Source organism: Chiloscyllium plagiosum, unplaced genomic scaffold (assembly GCF_037043375.1).
Source record: "Chiloscyllium plagiosum isolate Xiang-an unplaced genomic scaffold, Cpla_swu_hap1 HiC_scaffold_18, whole genome shotgun sequence".
In the NCBI taxonomy this organism is placed as follows: domain Eukaryota; kingdom Metazoa; phylum Chordata; class Chondrichthyes; order Orectolobiformes; family Hemiscylliidae; genus Chiloscyllium; species Chiloscyllium plagiosum.
This window is the reverse complement of record NW_028270156.1, coordinates 54,212,111-54,233,132: the sequence shown is the minus strand read 5'-3', so window position 1 is coordinate 54,233,132 and position 21,022 is coordinate 54,212,111. Positions and strand designations below refer to the sequence as shown.

At 40.4% G+C, this 21,022-nt stretch overlaps 1 protein-coding gene across 9 annotated transcripts in view; it reads left to right on the top strand.

The window, feature by feature from the left end:
- Nucleotides 1-20,403, top strand: part of pgghg (protein-glucosylgalactosylhydroxylysine glucosidase) — a 39,473-nt gene extending 19,070 nt beyond the window's left edge. For 6 of the 9 annotated variants that reach the window (XM_043706056.2, XM_043706055.2, XM_043706052.2 and 3 more), the window contains 7 exons: nucleotides 3,075-3,147; nucleotides 5,913-6,049; nucleotides 7,463-7,596; nucleotides 8,802-8,897; nucleotides 10,242-10,339; nucleotides 12,740-12,951; nucleotides 19,823-20,403. In XM_043706056.2, coding sequence (XP_043561991.2) covers nucleotides 3,075-3,147; nucleotides 5,913-6,049; nucleotides 7,463-7,596; nucleotides 8,802-8,897; nucleotides 10,242-10,339; nucleotides 12,740-12,951; nucleotides 19,823-19,908 — 836 coding nt within the window. In that variant the 3' untranslated portion in view covers nucleotides 19,909-20,403. Of the gene's footprint in view, nucleotides 1-3,074; nucleotides 3,148-5,912; nucleotides 6,050-7,462; nucleotides 7,597-8,801; nucleotides 8,898-10,237; nucleotides 10,340-12,739; nucleotides 12,952-19,822 lie in introns of those variants that run through there. The other 3 variants (XM_043706057.2, XR_015760190.1, XM_043706058.2) reach the window with 3 other exon arrangements.
- Nucleotides 20,404-21,022: the final 619 nt, after the last annotated feature.

Genomic DNA, 21,022 nt, shown 5'->3' with positions numbered 1-21,022 from the left:
ACCAGATATCCTAAGCTAATTTGGTCCCGTTTTCCAGCACTTGGACCGTATCCCTTTAAATCTTTCTTATTCATATATCCATCCAGATGCCTTTTAAATGTTGTAATTGTACCAGCCTCCACCACTTCTTCAGCACATTCCATACACGCACCACCCACTGCATGAAATGTTGCCCCTTAGGTCCCTTTTAAATTTTTCCTCTCTCGCCCTAAAACTGTGCCCTCTAGTTCTGGATTCCCCCACCCCAGGGAAAAACATGAGATCTGAATGAAGTGGGAAAAGGCCTTGTCTATTTACCTACCCATTTGTGTGAGAAGTTTCTAGTATGTTTGTTCTATAACCACAATGGAGTTGTCTACAAGTGATCCTATGACCAATAGGGTCACTGGGATGAAGGAAAACATATATGTTTGGCCAATAATTATGGAATGTTGCTGAACAAAGAGACCTAGGGGTAAGGGTGTATAGTTCCTTGAAAGTGGAGTCGCAGGTAGACAGGGTTGTGAAGAAAGCATTTAGCACGCTTGCCTTTATTGGTCAGTGCATTGAGTATAAGAGTTGAGAGGTCATGTTGTGTCTGTACAGGACATTGGTGAGGCCACTTTTAAAATACAGAGTTCAAGTCTGGTTTCCCTGCTATAGGAAGGATGTTGTGAAAATTGAAAGGGTTCAGAAAAGATTTTTAGGATTTGTTGCCAGGATTGGCGGGTTTGAGTTACGGTGAGAGGCTGAAAAGGCTGAAATTTTTTACCTTAAGCATTGGAGGTTGAGGGGTGAACTTATAGAGGTTTATAAAATCATGAGGGGCAATGGATTGGGGAACATCCAAGGTCTTTTTGCTAGGGTAGGTGAGTGCATGGGTTTAAGGTGAGAGGGGAAAGATTTAAAAGGGACCGAAGGGGCAACTTTTTCCACACACAGTGGTGCTTGTATGGAATGAGCTGCCAGAGGAAGTGATGGAGGCTGGGACAAATACAACATTTAAAAGACATCTGGATGGGTATGTGAATAGAAAGGGTTTAGAAGGGTATGGCCAAATGCTGGCAAATGGGACTAGATCAATTTAGGATGTCTGGTTGGCATGGACAAGTTGGACCGAAAGGTCTGTTTCCATGCTGTATGCCTCTGACTTTATGACACTCTGTCAGCTGCACCAAGATCAAAAGAGTCAAACATTGTCACATTCCTATCATTGAATGGTCGGCAATATTTTAACCTTAACTATTACACAGAAGCTCTCGAGTGGGTCTGTGTTTTACCGAATTTTCACAGAATATTTGGTGCAAACACAAGTTCCAAAATGTTTATTAAAAGCAGAAAAATTTTAGGTCAGCCTAAAGTTATTAAAGGAATTGCAATGCTATGAATTTGTGTGTTTAAAACAGTACAACACATTACAAATTATGAAGCAGGCATTACAGCAACCAACTGATTTTCTGTATGTGCATGTGGCAGACTCAAGGCAAACTAATTGCCAGGATGAATTGCAATATTGCCAACATTCAACAATTTTCTTCAAGCCAAAATACATAGATGATAATGCCTTTTGCTATATCTTTTTACTATTCAAATCTTTAGCCTTATCTGCTGTTGCACTCTTAAGTTTCTTTGCTTGGTCCCTTCCTGCCATGCTCAGACTATCAATACCCTTATTGCTAACCTACTTTCATGTCTTGTCCTCTCCTTTTAATTTATCATACTGTCCCTTGTTTGATCCCTCACCCCACTATTTAATTTAAAGCCATCTCTATCACTGTAGATATATGGTTTAAAAAGACATTGGTTCCAGCATAGTTCAGGTGAAGACTCTCCCAATGGTATAGCTCCCATTTTCATGAGGCCTGGTGCCATGCTTCGTGAATGAAGACCAGTTATTCCATATCAATCTTTGAGCCATGCCCTCAAATATTGAATTTTATTTACACATCACCTATTTGCTTGTCACTCCAGTAATAATTCAGAGATGATTTACATTTGACATTCTGCTTTTTAACTTCACCTCTGGCAGCTCATAGTCCTACTTCTTTCTTTCTTTGTGCTGTCTACATCATTGTTACCTGTGTAAAACTCAACAACTAGATCTTGCCCTTTTGACTGCAAGGTCCTAACCAGGCTAGAGTAGATATCTTAAACTCTGGTACTGAGCAGGCAACATTATATTCTACACTGACTACACTATATTCTTCTGAAAACTGTGTTATACTGTCCCCAATGCCATTACATTCCTATTTTATTCTTCTCTGATGGAGGCTTCCTACTCTATGGTGCCATGGTCTGTTTGCACATCCACTTTGCAGCCTCTGTTTTCATATGTACAAACCACAAGAACTTCATACCTGTTATATAATTTGCAAAAGCTGAGACTTTTCTACTTCTGCCTCTGTACATGCCTCATTCACTGTAACACCTCCCTGTCCCTGACACTTTCATCCTAAAATGAAGTGCCTTAACACCGGAAATAAAACCCATTTCCATATTTCAGGCATCCATAACCAAGTACTTCATTTGAGATAGAATGCAGAAAGTATTTTATTTATTCTTCCTATTAAGGTTTTAATGGATAATACATGGGATATGAGATTAAATATGACTGTTAATTCAAAGAATCAGCGTGACATAATGGGCAAAATAACCCCCTTCTGTGCTGTATTTCTATAATTCTATAAACCTCAGTCTCTGAAGAACATTCCTGCTGCAATCTTTGACCTTCATCTCTAATGGCAGCTATTTTCATGGCCTCTGAATGCTATCAATTAGTTGTCATGTTGAATTTATTCAGTACCTCTGTATTAGTCCTTGTCCAAATTGGGCTGCAGTCAGGAAGAATTGCTTTTCTGAAGTAGTGGGAACTCTTTGGAATAAAATATCAAGCAAGGTAATAAAGGCAAATGTGATAGAAAATAAAATCAGATATTATAAAGGGCAAATTTAATGCATGAATGGAATGAGTTGAAAGAATCAAGTGGCCTTTTCTCATTTGTTGCATGATTGGTAACTAACATTGTGTGAAAAGTATCCAGGAACCCATCTGTTGGTGACTCGCTGATTATTTCACTGCATGTAATTTCTTCAAGGAGTAATGCCACCTGATGAATATCAATCTGATGTTACCAATTCTGCCTACACTGCTGTGGTGGCCAAGTACAGGTGAGGATGGGACAGGGGAGGTGAAGTTTCATTTTCTCATTTTTCTACAGTTACTAGCCTTGAGTAATAAGAAACAGCTGAAATTGTGGCACTAACTCTTATGAAAATACAAGACCAATAATAAACTGAAATTGAAAAAGTAGTTGGAAATACTCAGCAGGTTTGGCAGCTTCTGTGGAGGGAAAAATAAAAATATCTTTTCATGTAGATGACCTTTCTGTGAAAGTTGATCTGTTGAGTATTTCCAGCATTCCTGTTTTTGTCATATTTCAAGCTTTCATTATATTTAGTTTTATAAGTGTTGAACTTGTGTTGTTACCAATCCTCAGAATGAAACACAGGAAGAAAGATAAAGATTGTTTGAAAAATGTTTATGAAATCTTTTTCTTTGTTTTCATGCACTTTTAGTCTAGACATTTGAAAATGAACATAACTACTTTGGGTGCATCACAAAGCTTTCTCCTCTCTGTCCCATCCTCAGAAAAAAGACTTTCCAAAAGCAGCAATGTGATATTTGCCAAATCTAAGCTGCTGTCTGTACGCTTTATTGTGTTACCTCCAACTGAATTGGAACTGCACAAAATTGCTCATTTGAACCTTTAACTTAACAGCGAAAAAATCCTTCAGCATAAATTGAATTTGAACCCAGATAGGAGAGGTGAAACTCTGGTGAGCAACTTTGTTATTTCAACCATTTGCAATCTTCCAAAGGTGTCACAGGGTGTGGACATCACTGCTGGAGTTCTTCAGGGTAGCGTCGTGTAACAGCTGCCTTACCAGTGACTTTCCCAACATCATAAAGTCACGTGGGAGTGTGTGCTGATGATATCAGAGTGCTCAGTTCAATTAACAGTTTCTCAGATACATGCTAACATCAGCTTGTGCTGATAGGTAGCATGTAACATTTTTACAAAACAAGTCATAGGCAATAGCCATTTTCTAACAAGAGAAAACCCAATTATTCTTAACACTCAATGGTTTTACCTGGTACCAAATCCCCAACCATCATTAACTATGGATTCAGTGCTGTATTCCTTAGAGAGCGGTTTATTGCCTGTCCATCACCTACTTGTCTGAAGTCATAAGTATGATGGAGAATTCTCTACTTTGTTGAATGGGTGCAATTGTAACAACACTCAAGAAGTTTGATACCATCTAGGATAAAATATTCTTTTTGACTTGCACGCTAGCCATTATTTCAAACTCATCCACTACCTCTACCATTGTGACTGAAATATATGCAATTTGACTAAGTATTGCACTAAGTTACCAAAGCATGTAATCTTAACTACTTGGAAGAACAAGAGCAGTAGACACTGAAATAAAAAAATGCTGGAAATCACAGTGGGTCAGGCAGCATCTATGGGGAGAGCAAGCTAGTGTTTCGAGTTGAGATGACGCTTCAGCAGAGTTAAAGAGCAGCAGGCATGTGGGACCACCAACACTGCCCTCCAAGCCTCACATAAACCTCAACATTGGTGCTTTGTCTTGAATTTTAAATCAGAACTGCTACTTGCAGATTAACATATTGATCTGGAGTATCACAGTCTATCAGTGTCTCCATGCATTGTCCCGAAGGCTGCTTGCTCCTTATTATGGAGTAAATCTCATCAATTCTTTATGTGGTGTGATACTTTTATTTACATCTATACATAGTAGTTGTCAAATACAGCTCCTTTGTAGTGTCTTGGACCTCACTGATTCTAGACTGGTGTCTTCTGTCTCACTGATATCCGTCACGTCGTCACTTACACCTTAATTATGTGAATGTCATTGTGCCACACTTGCTGCTGTTACCTACTTCATCATTCCTAGTTCAGGAAAGCTCCCTGTATAACAGCAATGACTGGCTGTAGCATCTAGGGCAAGAGAGGAGAGAAGTCAGCTAGGGTTCCTATGTTAGAATACCATTCAGTGACTTTTGCATGCAGCCATCAGTAGAGTGGAGAACAAGTGAGAAGTACGTATTGCAGTAGGTTTATTGGCCAAGAACATCAGAATAGTGGTGCACTATACCATTAATGGCAACATATCTGTATGTAATTCTCAATTTATCTATTCTTATGGAATTTGAGGAGGAGATAACAACTGCTTATCTTCAAACTATCTCATTAAATCAAGAAGCTGGACCACCCTTGCAGGAATTAACCTCATCGCAGGATTTGAAGAATGCTTACTTCTGAGTGGTACAATGCTAACATGGTGCTTTTAATGTAATGAAACATTCCAAGGCACTTCACAGGAGCATTACAAAACCAGTTGCTTACCACAAAACCACATAAGCATATAATAGGTTATTTGACCCAAAACTTGATCAAAGAGATTTTAAGAAGAGTCTTCAATGTGGAAAGTAACATTGAGAGTCAGAGAGCTATATAGCAACACTTCCAGAGCTTGGGCCTAGGCAACTGAAGACATGGCTACCAGTGAAACAGTTATGATTATGAAAGTGCAAAAGACCAGAATCAGAGACATGCAAATAACATGGGCAGTTTTGGGATTGGGGGGAATTACAGATGTTTTGGGGGAAGGGCAGGTCATGGAGATATTTGATGTAAAGACTTGAATTTTAAAATTAAGGTTTAGCCTTACCTGGAGTCATTGTAGATGAGTGAGCATGTGCGTGACTGGACAACGGGTCTGTGTGAGTTAAGGTGTAATTGATGTTATAGATAAGTCTTTCATTTGCCACATTGTGTTAGACATCAAATTTACAACTAATCTTCAAGTAATTCAGTAGATTTAAATTATTTATTTTTTTCCAGCCTCCAGTTTGCAACAGAATTGGGATCACGTTTAAAAGTTACTGTTCCATCAAAATGGATGAAAATAGCTGAGAAAATCAAAGTGCCATTTGACCCTTTGAAGCAGTATCATCCTGAGTTTGATGGATATAAGTCAGGTGCAGAAGAATTAACTTCAGACTTCCTTACTATATCCTTCTTCAACAACCTTCCCCTCTCTTCCTGCCACATGATTTGTTTTATCAGAACCCACTATGGTTTCTCACTTTCTTTTGACTGAAGGTTTGACGTAACCCAAGCTGAAGAAGGAAGGGCAGAATCCTCTCCCACAACTTTTCAGGTATTGGGAGCACGTAGGGGTCCTGATCCTTCACACGTGCTTCTCCGCAAAAATGTTTCTGGCCATTTCAGTTTCACAGTTCTGTGATCGCAGCATTTATGGCTGCCTCCAATGCCTTCTGCATTCTGATGTGTTGCTAGGTTCTCCTTATTGCCCAGAAACAATATGCCTTCTTTCATATTGCATTAAAAGACAGAATTTAATGGCTAATTATCCTTTGACTGGCTCTCCACCATGAACTGGTGTGCAGCTATTGCCATTGGGAGCCCCTTTATGCGAAAATATGGAGGTGAAAGACATTGGTGAGCAATTCTGATATTCCACTGTCCAAGTTTCCCCTCCTTTCAAAAAAAGGCTACTTCCCTGGCACTTGGATTGTTCCTACATCCAGGCTGTGATATTGATAGGATAAGATGGAAATCTTGTGGAAATCTAGAACTAGGAGCCACAGTTTAAAAATATTTAAGATGGCATTCAGGAGTAACTTCTTCTCAGAGGGTTGTTGACCTTGGAATTCACTACCCCAGAAAGCAATGGAGGCTGTATCTTTGGATATATTCACCATTAAATTAGACAGAGTTTTGATCTTAAGGGAGTCAAAGATTATGCAAGACAGGGAGGTGGAGTTAGTCATGAGCCAATCAGCCATGACCCTATTGAAGTGGCTCAACAGGATCGAGGGCTAAGTAGCCTACGCCCTACTCCTATTTTGTTTATTTCTTAAGTTTCTTGTATCCTTGTGTTTATCTTCTGAGGCAGCGTAGTTAATTTCAGTGCTTCATAAGACCATAGACATACAATGAAATGTAGGCTCTTTGGCCCATCAAGTCCACTCTGGCATTCAATGAAATCATGACTGATATAATAATCCTAAAATCCACTTCCTTGCCTTATCATCATAAATCTTGTTTCCCTTAATGATTAGACGTCTGTCTATCTCAGCCTTTAAATTGGAAGAAAATAGTCAGGGATTCCAGTCTTGATCACAAACCAATAATCCTTACTGGGAAGGCTATTTGTATCGATATTATTGAGTGAAACTGTGATGTTAAGCCCATTTGAACAATGTTCACTTGGGCAAGACATTACTGGTGTTTGTGTCCAAGGAAAGGAAGATAAAAAGTTGATTAGAGTTTTAAAATACTTTATCTTGGAGTTTCTCACACTGTATGTGCTGCTGAAGATTTGGTTACAGCATCTTACGTGCTTAAATTATATTTCTGTGTTCCAGGAGTCGTCGTGAAACAAGCTGATGTTGTGCTACTCGGTTACCCACTCATGTATCCCATGAGTACTCAGGTGCGGAAAAATGACTTGGTGATGTATGAAGGTGTGACAGCTCAGGATGGACCTGCCATGACCTGGGTTAGTAGAAGGTGATAATTCAACAGGCACAGAATGATGCTGCTTTAATCACAGTATAGTAGTATCTAAAATGTGGATAATCAAGAGGGAATAAGAAACTGGCCAATTTAACATCTGTTTTCAGGAAATTACTGGAGTCCATAATCAAGGATGGAGTGACAGGGCATGTTGAAAACCTTTGGTTATCAGAGAAGCTTATCTTCTGCCTGGGGCAGCCTACAGCCTGGAGAACTCAACTTTTGAGTTCTCCAGTTTCAAAAACATTTCTTCCCATCTCCTGACTCCCTGTCCAGCCCCTCATCACTGCTCCCCCCCTCCCCCACTCCATTCCTCTGACTGACCCTTCCTTCCAGCAACCAAACGGATTCATTCCTCCCATCAACCAACCAGGTCGTACCCACGGCCTGTGTTTTTACCTATCCCTACCTCACCGCTTCACTCCTCTCTCCACCCAAAACCCCCCCCTAGCCCACCCTCACCTTTATCTGCTCCCCTACTCCCATTCCATTCCTGGAGAAAGGTTGTACCCGAAAGGTTGACTTCTCCACCTCCTGATGCTGCCTTGCTTGCTGTGTTCTTCCAGCCTCCTGCTTGTCAACTTTAGCTACTAGTATAGCTAAAGTAGAACAATGGTTGCATGAGTGAGTAGAAAGGTTGAGGTCTAGTTGGTTGGGGACTGTGTAGTTGGGGATGGAAGGGATTGAGCCGAGGTGGAGGGCTGGGGGGGGGGGGAGGTAGGGGAGGTCAAGTCAATGCCTAGGGTCAGGAATGGGGCGTTGAGTTGGGTCCAGATCACTGTGGAGGGAAGTTCAGTTTGAAGGTTAGCCAGAAGTTAGTGTATTTTTAACTTTTACTGCCTATCTGTTCAGGTAAGCTCCGCAGACAACCCCATCCACAATGATGGGGGAACCCAGCATATGTATAAAATATAAGGCTGAATAATTTGCAGCAACCTTCAGTCAGAAGTGCTGAGTAGATGGTCCATCTTGGTCTCCTCAGAAGGTCTCCAGCATCACAAATGCAGGACTTCAGCCAATTTGATTCACTCCAAGTGATACTAAGAAACCGGCTGAAAGTATTGGTTATTGCAAAGGCTTTGGATTTTGGTAACATTCTGGCAAACCAGAAATTTCCTGTTCCATTGGCTATTAATTTAATCAAAATAGTCAATATCTGTGTTTTTTAAAAACACATTTCTTTTTCAGAGTATGTTTGCAATCGGTTGGCTGGAGCTGAAGAATGTTAGTCAGGCTCAGCATCAATTTAGCAAATGTTACAGCCACATTCAGGAACCATTCAAGGTAATGCCATCAAAACATTTTGAGGCTCTGTACAATTGCATGTATACCAAACTATAAAACTATAAAAGGCTAACCAAGGCCTTCACAAAAGATTTTTAACAACAAACGTACACAAGCTTATTTCAGAACAAAGGTAGAATTGAAATTTACTCAAGAGGATATAAGTGCAGAAGGAAAGAATATTAAATTTTGTTGGGGGTTCTACCAGGAAATTTAGATTTTCTGCAACTTTAATCTTGATATATATTCAGAACTGTAATTTTCATCCCTGAATTTAGTAAGGATATATGTTTTTGCTTGTTACCATGCCCTGAAATTTCTGTAAGGAATTCCTTATTTGATCACCTTACTGAAATGTGACATCAGTCTCTGATGCCAATCCCTTTCACATCCTCCTGATGCCTGTGTCACTGAGGTTACCTGTAGCAGGCTCCTGCTTACTCTGCTGAGGTAAATTAACATGACTTCTATTCATATAATACTTTTCATGAGAAATGAACATTTCAAAGCATTTCATAGGTATAGGTTTAGAATTAGATTTTATTGTCACATGTACTCAAGAGAACAGTGAAAGTGTACAAAGTCACCATTCTCAGCGTCATCTTGAGTATAATGGTGCCTACGTACAAAATCGTAAGTATAACATAGAAAAATAAGGAAATAACATTAAAAATTCAACATGACAGACTTTTCTTAAGTGCTTAGCCATGTCTGGCTCGCATGCCCCACAAGGTTCCATCTACTCCATGCTGGGTTATTTGCGAAATGTAGTCAGTGTTATAATGTAGAAAACTCAACAGTCAAAATGCACTAAGCAAATTCCTAGAGACAGCTATGTAGTGATGTGGTGTGGAGAGCAGGGTATTGGATGTGATTATTATCTATACATATTATTGTGGTTCTCATTGGTCATTTACATGCCTGTTTTTGTGATGTTGATTGAGAGTTAAATATTGGCCTGGACACTGGGGATGACTCTCCTGCCCTACTTCAAAATAGTGCCATGAAATCTGCTATGTTAATCAGAGCCAGCAGATGGGGCTTTCGATTCATGTCTCATCTGACCGATAGCACCTCCAATATTGCTGTATTTCCTCGGTACGTCATTTCTGTGCTCATGTTCTGGTCTAGGGCTTGAACATAGAAGTTTGTGATTCAGAGGTGAAAGCACCAATAACTGAGCCATGGCTGTTCCTCTATGGATTAGATAAAGGAATGAATTCTTTTATTTCTAAGTCGGGTCATCATTAATGCTGTATACAGAATTTGAATCAAAGGATAAGCATGGAGCTTGCTGAAAAGTTTCTGGATACTTATTTTGCCCTTACTTATCCCCTAAGTCAGGTTTGGAGTGAAAATCCAGATGGATCAGGAGCTGTGAATTTCCTGACCGGAATGGGTGGCTTCATGCAAACAGTGTTATTTGGCTACACTGGCTTCAGGTCAGTGTAAATATAGCTAATTTTTATTTGAGTCATTCAGATATACAATAATCTATTATACACAAATTTTATTTTTCCATAAAGATGTATATCAGAATAGGGTATTTGTATATTTTTCTTCTACGTGCTCTCTCTTTAATTAATGCTCTTTCTTCAGTTCTAAGTGCTTTGGTGATAAACCACTAATATTACTATCTCTAACAAGTAATCATATTTTGTGTGTGTATCTGTTGGGCGACAGTCAAGGAATGTAGTTAGCTTAGGTGATCCTGTCCATAACTTAATTATATACACAAAGACAGAATTTCCAAACAGGGTCACTGGATATGTGCCAAGGTCAGGAACTCTGGCTATTTTATCTCTCCTTAGCCCTAACTCCATCTCTTCTCTCTGAATTGAGAGGGTTAAATTTAGCACCAACTAGGAATTCAATCTGAGAACTTTCCAATTTATATGACCCATCTTCTCTGTTTATCCTACTGCACTTTTGGAAAGCAATTTTTAAAAAGTCTAGTTTTGCAGCAAGTGACTCAAGTACATACAATATTCCAGAATTGCAACTAAATCAATACTTCTCTCCTCACATCTGCGCCTCCTTGTGCCAAGATGCTGATGTTGAGAAAAACACTTTTGTTCTGTGGAATCGGCGTTAGTGTGTTAGACCTCTGATGGGATGTGACTAATTTTTTTCTCCAAGAAGTTCTAAAGCTTAACAAAGTTCTGTAGCACTGAGAGCAATGTTTTATTCCCTGAGCTTTTTGGGAGGTTTCTTCAAGATTTGCTAATCATTTAAGATTTTGTTTTTGCAAGCTATAGACATTTAGCATGATTTTTCTGAGAAGTGGGGTTGTCATCACTAACTGTATCAACATATGGAAAATACTTCTCCTGCAGAAGTCAGATTGCTACTTTTTGGTGTAGTTCTGTGCAGGTGCATAGGCCAGGCTTTGCCTCTTTTAGAGTCATAGAGATGTACAGCACGGAAAAATACCCTTTGGTACAACTTGCTGAACAGATATCGCAACACAATCTAGTCCTACCTGCCAGCACCCGGCCCATATCCCTTCAAACCCTTCTATTCATTTACTCATCGAGATGCCTTTTATATGTTACAATTGTACTAGCCTCCACCACTCCCTCTGGCAGCTCATTCCATACACGTACCACCCTCTGTGTGAAGAAATTGCCCCTTAGATCTCTTTTATATTTTTCCCCTCTCACCCTAAACCTATGCCCTCTAGTTCTGGACTCCCCCACCCCAGGGAAAAGACTTTGTCTATTTATCCTATCCATGCCCCTCATGATTTTATAAACCACTGTAAGGTCACCCCTCAGCCTCCGACGCTCCAGGGAAAACAGTCGCAGCCTATTCAACCTCTCCCAATATCTCAAATCTTCCAACCCTGGCAACATCCTTGTAAATCTTTTCTGAACCCTTTCAAGTTTCACAACATCTTTCCGATAGGAAGGAGACCAGGATTGCACGCAATATTCTAAAAGTGGCCTAACCAATGTCCTGTACTGCCGCAACATGACCTCCCAACTCCTGTACTCCACAGTCTGACCAATAAAGGAAAGCATACCAAATGCCTTCTTCACTATCCCATCTACCTGCGACTCCATTTTCAAAGAGCTATGAATCTGCACTCCAAGGTCTTTTTGTTCAGCAGCACTCCCTAGGACACTGCCACGAATTATATAAGTCCTGCTAAGATTTGTTTTCCCAAAACGCAGCACCTCACATTTATCTAAATTAAACTCCATCTGCCACTTCTCAGCCCATTGGCCCATCAGATCAAGATCCCATTGTAATCTGAAGTAACCTTCTTCGCTGTCCACTATACTTCCAATTTTGGGGTCATCTGCAAACTTACTAACTATACCTCCAATGTTCATATCGAAATAATTAACATAAATGATGAAAAGTAGTGGACCCAGCACTGATCCTTGTGGCACTCCACTGGTCATAGGCCTCCTTGCTGAAAGACGTTCCTAATATTCAGAATTGGAATTAAGATAAAGAGCTAAACACAGAAGTACTGTGGATGTATGCAAGTACGTGAGAATTTTGACCATTCCATCTTACTATACTGTCTGCTTCAGTGTCTTTCCATGTGACTCACTGATTCATTATCTTGAATGTTTTTTAAAAAAAGACAATCTGACTGCCAATCTTACTCCTAACTTCCTGATTTTTGAACGTATGGTGAAATCTTGACCTTGGAATCCTTTTTCCTAACTGAACAATTTCCACGCGTCAACAATTCTTTGTAATATAGATTACTCAGGAAAGTGCCTTTATTATAGCTATTACTGCTTCTAGTTACAATCACAATGCAGACCAAACTTTTTGTCTGAAAATTGCTCTTCTGATCTGTATTTTGTCCTTTTCCTTTGCAGGATAATGAAAAACTATCTATACTTTGATCCCACTATCTCAGACAGTCTGGGTGAACTATGGATTACTGGAATTAATTACCTTGGAAATAAACTGCACTTTCAGTTTTCGACAAAGCAAGTCACCATTGTTTTGATAAGGCCTTGTGGGTTTCGGCACTCTGCCTTGGAAGTTGTTTTAAGTGATTCAGGAAAGAAATTTGCTTTAAATGAAGGTAACATTGGGAAGTCCATACTATAATTCAATTGTCAGAGTATCCCATGCATGCCACATGTAGGTGATGCAAAGAGCAGAAAGAAAGCTGACATCATTCTCAAACGATGGAAAGCAGGTGTTTAAATCCCCTGGATGACAAAGAAAATGTTAGTTTGAAGCCTGTTCAGTGTAGCCTGTACCCAACACGCCTGCTCCCAATGAAGGCCCAGCCCCTGACAGTGGTGCAGGTCTTGTTCCCAACCCTGCTGCTGGTACAGGCCTTCCTCCAAACTGCCTCTCCCCACACCCTGCCCCCCCCCCCCCCCCCCAAAAAAAACCAAAACATCCTTTGTCTACACTTCAAGAGTCACTAGCTGCCAGGCAATCCGTCGGTGTGACGTGTGCTGATGATGGTGAGTTTTGGGTTGCACTTTTAGATGAGGATGTGGTGATTATTTTTCTCTTCAAGGGTAGTGAATCTGTGGATATTTATACTGCAAAGGGCTACAGAGGCTGGGAGGATTATTAAGTCTGTTTATGGCTTAGATAGGATGATATTTAATCAGGTAATCTGGAATTATAGAGTGAAAATAGAATAAAAAGTAGAGTTAAGGATTACCAGATAAACCATGATTTTATTGATTGGCAGAGCAAACTTGATGGGCCAAATGGCCTACTTCTGCTCCTGCATTTTATGGTCTTATGATCAGTGTCACAGAATGTATTAACATCATTGGTGCATGCACAGACACTTTCTGCAACCTGTCCTGTCACGACCAGGTGACATCAATGGCTGTGCCTTTGCATATATGACGGCCACCTTATGTTCTGGATAATCTCACTGAATTGGGACAATTCTGGATTTTGACTGGCCTGTTGAACTCTGTGATCAGTATTTGAGGAGATGTTGACCAAAGGAGAACACAAATATAGCAGCAGCTAACATTTCGTGTTTAGGGATTAGATCTTTGTTTCATCATTGCACTGAGAAATGATTCTGGTGACCACATACTTTTAGTTTTTCTTATTCAGAGCACCTTCCATATCCTCAGGATAATCCAAAATGCTGCACAGCTATTAACCACTGAGGCTTTGTCGGCAAATGTGTTTGCGAATTTGCACATAGTAAACTCCCATTAATCGGTTTTGATAATGTTGGTTTAGGAATGAATATTGGCCGTTGGTTTAGGAATGAATATTGGCCATGGTGCTAAGAGAATTACATATATTCTTTGTGTAGAGCTAAGAGAGCTTTTATGTCCACCTGATTTTTGTAGATCTCAACTTTATGCTAGCACTTGCCTTCTTCTTCCACCCAAAGCAGTGCACTCTAACATTAATTGAGAGGGAGCAAAGATAGAAGTGCCAGAATGAACTGTGTTTGGGAGAGTAAGTGTTGAATTGAGAAGGGTTGTTCCCAGCTTGAACAGTGAAGGGGGAAAGGAAAATGCTGTCTTAAATTGAGCCATAAGAATGCCAGTATCTACCTCGTGTTTTGGAAAAAATACATTTATGAAAGGTTCCAGAGTTAGTTGGGTTCCTGTGTAATCTGGACCTTGAGGCTGGAGGTTGCCTCTGTTATGGGCAATGGGAGTTGGTTGTGAAAGACTGACTGACTATTGAAATAACTCTAGGGCAAATGATGGCTTGATTTATGTTTTGAAATTCCAAATGTTTATATTAAAGATGTCATTAAGCATAAAGTACAATATTACTGAAAATGAAAAAGAATTATTTTCACTAAGTGGTTATCTCCTTAAAACTTTGCCATCTAATGTGACTGTTTGTAGTGCATGATAACTTTATATCAATCTGTGGTTATTATTTTCCAACTTTTGTTTTGCTGCATATTAAAGGTTTGGAACAAGGATTTAAATATTACATTCTAAAACAAAATATGTTCACATTTTTTAAAATATCACATACACATAATGGTTAAAATGCTCATGAACTAAACTTTCCCCAAAGATTGAAAACAATAACCAGTTGCTAGTGACACTCAACAATTGATATATTGGGAGAATAAGGGGAGGAATTTAGTGAAGATTGTTGGAGCAGGCAAAACTGGTGGAAAGTCCGAGAGAATTGTATGGGAGGATTCCCAACTGAACCTCAGCAGCAGTCAATATGTGTATCATCAAGTGTATGGTGGAAAGGATGCAAAGTGACAAAGCTGGTGTCTAATGGCAGGAAATAAATTAAGCTTCTTGTCAACTCCTTAAACCAAATTTGCTCGAACCTCAGTAAAATCTTTATGGTGATTGACTGGATTTGTAAGAGTCTTCCATGCCTTCAGAAACTGACTAGATAAAGCTGGCATCTTATGACTGGCTTCTTTGTCTCAGTATGAGAATGAACCTGATTTTCAGTAGAGGTCCAGGGAAGAGCTTTGATCCATGCAAATTTTGGAGTAGAGAGGGGGTGCCTTACACATATTTGTCCACAGGTACATACTATTCACTCAGACTCACCTTCATGAGGTGGAGTAGGTCATTTACTTTCTTCCTGCACTGGACCCAGTCTTGCTGCTTCACATCATAACTGCTCATTTCCATTCAACTCCTGGCCAAGCTTTGTGGTTAGCTGGGAATGTTTTATGTTGGTTGATTTATTGTTATCATTACTGAGGTACAGTGAAACGTATTGTTTTGCATGCTATATAGGTAGATTGTACCATATCAAGTGTATCAGCGTAACAGAAGAGTACAGAATACAGTGTTATAGCCACAGAGAAAGTGCAGAATGAGAGATCAGATGGAGGGCTAGTTTCCTTGATGAACTGGGCTGTGTTCACAACTCTCTTTTGTTTCTTGTGGTCTTGGGAAGAGTGGTTGCCATACCACGCTGTGATGCATCTAGCTGGGATGCTTTCTGTGGTGCATCTATAAAAATTGGTAAGAATTCTTGTGGACATGCCACATTTCTTTTTGCCTTTTGAGGATTTGGAGACATTATTGTACTTTCTTGACTGTCACATCGATGTGGGTGGACCAGGACAGATTGTTGGTGACCATCGCTCCTAAGAACTTGACATTCTTGACCATTTCCACCTCAGCACAATTGATGCAGACAAGGATGTGCCCTCCACTCCAGTTCCTGAAGTCAATAACCAGCTCCTTCATTTTCTATATTCTGTCTCATCATTGTTTAAGATCTGACCTACAATGATGGTATCATCAACAAACTTGTAAATGGAGTTGAGGTGAAATTTGGCTACACAGTTGTAAGCATATAATGGGAGTACAATTGAGGGCTGAGTACACAGCCTTGCTGGGCACTGGTGTTGAGGATTTTGGTGGTGGAGGTTTTGTCACCTATTCTTACTGATTTGCGGTCTATGGATCAGGAGGTCGAGGATCCAGTTACAGAGATGGGAGCCCAGACCTAGGTCTTGGAGTTTAGAGATGAGTTTGTTTGGAATTGTGGTGTTGAAGGCAATGCTGTAGTCAATAAGTAGGAGCCTGACGTAGATATCCAGATGTTCCAGGGATGAGTGTTAGGGCCAGCATCGGTTGTGCCAGTAGGCAAATTGCAATTTGGGAGGTTAGAGTTGATGTGGGCCATGACTAACCTTTCGAATCGTCTAATAATTGTGGAAGTCAGAGTCCCCAGGCTATAGTCATTGAGGCATGTGCAAAGCTTTTCTTCGGCACCAAGATTATGGTGGTCTTGAAGCAGGTGGAGACTTCAGATCAGATACTACAAATACTTTTGCCAGCTGGTCCCCACAGGATCAGGGTACATGGCTGAGGACTCCATCCAGGCCAGTTACTTTCCATGGATTCGGTCTCAAGAAGCAGAAAATGAGGACTGCAGATGCTGGCGATCAGAGTCAAGAAGTGTGGCACTGGAAAGGCACGCTGGTCAGGCAGCAACCAAGGTGTAGGGGAGTCGACTGTTCATGAAGGGCTTGTGCTCGAAACATGGTCTGTCTTGCTCCTTGGATGCTGCCTGACTGACTGGGCCTTTCCAGCACCACACTTTTTGACTCCATCTCAAGAAGGCCAATCTAACGTTTGCATTGGTGACCATGAGCATCTGAGGCTGTTGGGATAAATGACATCACTTCACTGACCTTCTGTTCAAAGTGACTACAGAATGCTTTGAGCTCAGTGGGTAGGAATGTACTGTTAACTTGCAATTCTGTTTGAATTTGCTTGGTAGCCTGTTATGTCGTGTAAACCTTGCCACAAACAGTGGATGTCTCTGTGGTTGGTCTGGGTCTCAAGCTTAGTTTGGTATTCTCTCTCTGCATGTTTAGCCTTATAAAGGTCGTACCCAGATTACCCGTATTGGTTAGGTTAAAACATTCCCAGCTAACCACAAGGCTTGGCCAGGAATTGAATGGAAGTGAGCAGTTGTGATGTGAAGCAGCAAGACTGGTCAGTTTAGGAAGAAAGTGAATGACCTACACCACCTCATGAGGGTGAGTCTGAGTGAATACTGTGTAACCTGTGGACAATTCCTGGACTCCTCTAAGGAGTGAATCTCCCAGTTTATCCATGGTTTCTGTTTGGGGAACATTCAGATTAACTTCTTTTACATGCAGTCTTCTATACAATTACTGATGAAGTCTGAAATGGTAGGAACATACACTTTTCAGTTAACAGCTGAGTTGTTAAATATGGACCAGCCCACTGACTCTACGTAGTCCTATAGGAGCCCTTCTGTTGCCTCAGATCAACACTGCACTACTTTCTGTACTGGTCCTCGCACTTCAATTTCGGCTTGTAAGCTGGGAGGAGAAGCAGAGCGTTGTGATTTGATATTCCAAAACGCGGATGGGAGATGGAGTGGTCAGCATCTTTGGTTGTATAGCAATGGTCAAGGATGTTTGAATCTCTGCTGGAATAGGAGAAGTGTTGATGGTATTTTGATAGCCCGTTCTTGAGGTTGGCCTGGTTGAAATCACTGGCAAAGATGAACAAAGCCTCAAGATATTCTGTATCAAGACTGATTTGATTCTATACTACATCAAGTGTACTCTTCACTTCTGCACTTGCTGGGATGTAGACCATTGTCAGGATAGCGGAGGTAAACTTGCACGGCAAGTAGTAAGGATAGCACTAAGTCTAAGGAAATTCTAGGTCTTGGGAGTGTAACTCACCAGCATCGCCACATCTGAGTATCAGGAGGTGTTAATTAGGAGACAGACCCCATCGTCCCTCGCCTTGCCTGAGGATGCCAAATGGTCCATTCAGTGAAATGAGAAATCTCCAGTTGTAAAGCACAGTCAAGTGTAGTGGGAGTGAGCCATATCTCTGTAAAACAGAGCACACAGCACACTTCATTCCCTTTGGAAAGTGACCATCAACTGTGACCAATACATCTCATTGTTCACAGATCGCCTGGAGCTGAACCGTGGGATTAGATTTTTTTCTGTATGTCATTCTTTCATGGTGCACAGTTTCTGACTGCAAGTTTTAATCTCACTGAGATTGCTGAGAGATATTTTCAACTCTGAGGTATCTGTTCATTAGCATCTATTTGCAATTATATTTTTAGAGTCTTTTGACTTGATATACTCTTCTGACTCAGCTGCTTTCAGAAGTCTTGGGAGTGTGCAAACAAGGCTTGTCTATAATATTAGAAATAGTGTCAGATCATGGATTAAAATCACCCAATGGTGGTATTCTTGCACTGAATCCCATCAGTGTTACATAGTTGGATGGGCTCCATGCCCCCACTTCTATTAATTGGCCAGCTGTCATGTAATCACAGATTCTGGATCAGTGGTGCTGGAAGAGCACAGCAGTTCAGGTAGCATCCAACGAGCAGATAGCTGGCTGTAATGGAACTGTTGTGGATTCCGATCAAGTTTCAGTCTTCCTGGTGGGATCCACAGTGCAACAACTAATGTCTGATCCATGGCCATGAGTACTTTTCTAGGGTTTGTTTAAGTTGTTTGAGATAATCAGTGACCCAAATGTTTATGTGGTTTATATATCGAAAACTGAAAGTGCACATTTTCATTGCCATCTTCTCAAAAACACCGAAGGATGAGAAATAAATCCTGGCTCAGAGGGAAGCCTCCAAGCCATGATGAAGATTAAAAACATCACTGAGCCTAGAAGGTTAGGCATGTTAAATAGTGGTTTAACATTAATTTGCTGAAATTAAGCAAAATGACTAGCTGATGTGGAAAGCACAGTAGATTTCTAACCAACCTGTTCAGACATGTGTTTTGACACACCTCTGGAGTAAGTGGGACTTGAGCCCAGGGTTCCTGGCCCAGAGGTAGGGATACTATCACTGTGGAGCTGAAACATGTGTTGCTGGAAAAGCGCAGCAGGTCAGGCAGCATCCAAGGAGCAGGAGAATCGACGTTTCGGGCATAAGCCCTTAAGGAAGGGTTTCTTCGTGAAGAAGGGCTTATGCCCAAAACGTCGATTCTCCTGCTCCTTGGATGCTGCCTGACCTGCTGCGCTTTTCCAGCAACACATTTTTCAGCTCTGATCTCCAGCATCTGCAATCCTCACTTTCTCCATATTACTACTGTGCTAAATTCCTCAAGGGGAAGCACAATAAGTTCATTATTCTTTCTTGTATTGCAAACACAAGCAGTACTGATTAAACTGAGTGACATATATCATTGCTTGTTGCTCTGTATGCTCACTTGCTGAGAAATAAAGGAACTTTGCATGTATCTATCAAGTGTTTTCTTGCTTTGCCAACAAAATAATTCTACAGGTGCAGATGGAGGCATGTGGATATGAAATTCCAGTTCAGATCACAAGAGGTTGCAGTCCTGAGTTGAGTCATTGTACAGTTGGACATTGAACTTTATGATCACATTGCTGGATATAAAACACATGACTAACAATATACTTTAGAGAAAGTCTGAGGTAAAACCCTAAACTTGTAACATCCCTTTTCATTTATTCTTACAGGTCAAGCAGTGACTTTTCTTCTGGAACCAGGACTGATTCAAAGAAAATGTCCTGCTGCTGCTTCTGTATTATCTAACAAATTATAGTCTATAGGAATGGAACCAATTTTTCCTGTCTATAACATATAGGTCTGTGAATTATGTGATCTAAGTTTGTTTTTGTATTGCTGGAATTGTACACCTTTCATGGATTGTTATTTTGTTTACTTCCCTCCCTTCATCTGCCAAAGAGATGGATACCTCTTCAAATATACTGGCACTTGCAACTTATCAGTGCTTTGAAGAATATCCCTCAAGAATATGTTTGGTGTTGTCCTTACATGAAAAGTGTTGTTTGGGAACTCTGGTTGACTTTCTTTCTCTCTCCCTGGGTCACTCTGGTTAATTGGGGCTGATTTGTAGTTTACACTCTTGAGATCAGACAATCTGTAATCTTCCCACTCCTAGTTTATGTGGCTACTCCATTTACTTATTGAGCCATTAGATATGTTCGAGTCATACATTTTTTTCATTCAAATTAAATTTCATATCTCAGACATATGTAAACCAAAGGAAAGTGTATCAATAAAATAGTAAGAAATGTCTCATTGAGATCCAAGTGACTTATTTATCATTGAGGAAACTTATTGGAAATATAGTACAATAGCAAGGTTGTAAAGATGTCTGAAAGGAGTACTTATTAGTTGATGTTGGGACTGCTTTGAGTATGTTTAGATTGTAACAGGAAGGAACTCCTGAGAGATGTTGCATGTTTGAGCTCTTGGGGAAGAACAATCTGCATTCAAGTTTGTACATTAAGAATATAGGTCCTTAAGCACATGATTGTTTTTTCAATGGTCAACCTTGTAGAAGCTTTTGCCTGATTGTCCGTCATTATTTGCTGTTGTTTAGTCCAGCCTTAATGGACGCATTATATGTCGAATAGGGAAGTAAGTTTTGAAACCAAAGAGCCATTCATTGCTCAAAACAAAAATGCAGGAAATGCTCAGGAGGACAAACAGCATCTGTGGAGAGAGAAACTGACAGAACATTTTAAGGACAAAGATTATTATGAATCTGTATAAGATGTTAGGCCAGAGCTGGGGTACTGTGTGCAGTTCCGGCTGCCACATAAATAGGAAGCATATGATTGCTTTCAAAAGGGTTTAAAGGAAATTCACCAGGATGTTGCCTAGGCTGCTGCATTTTAACTATGAAAATG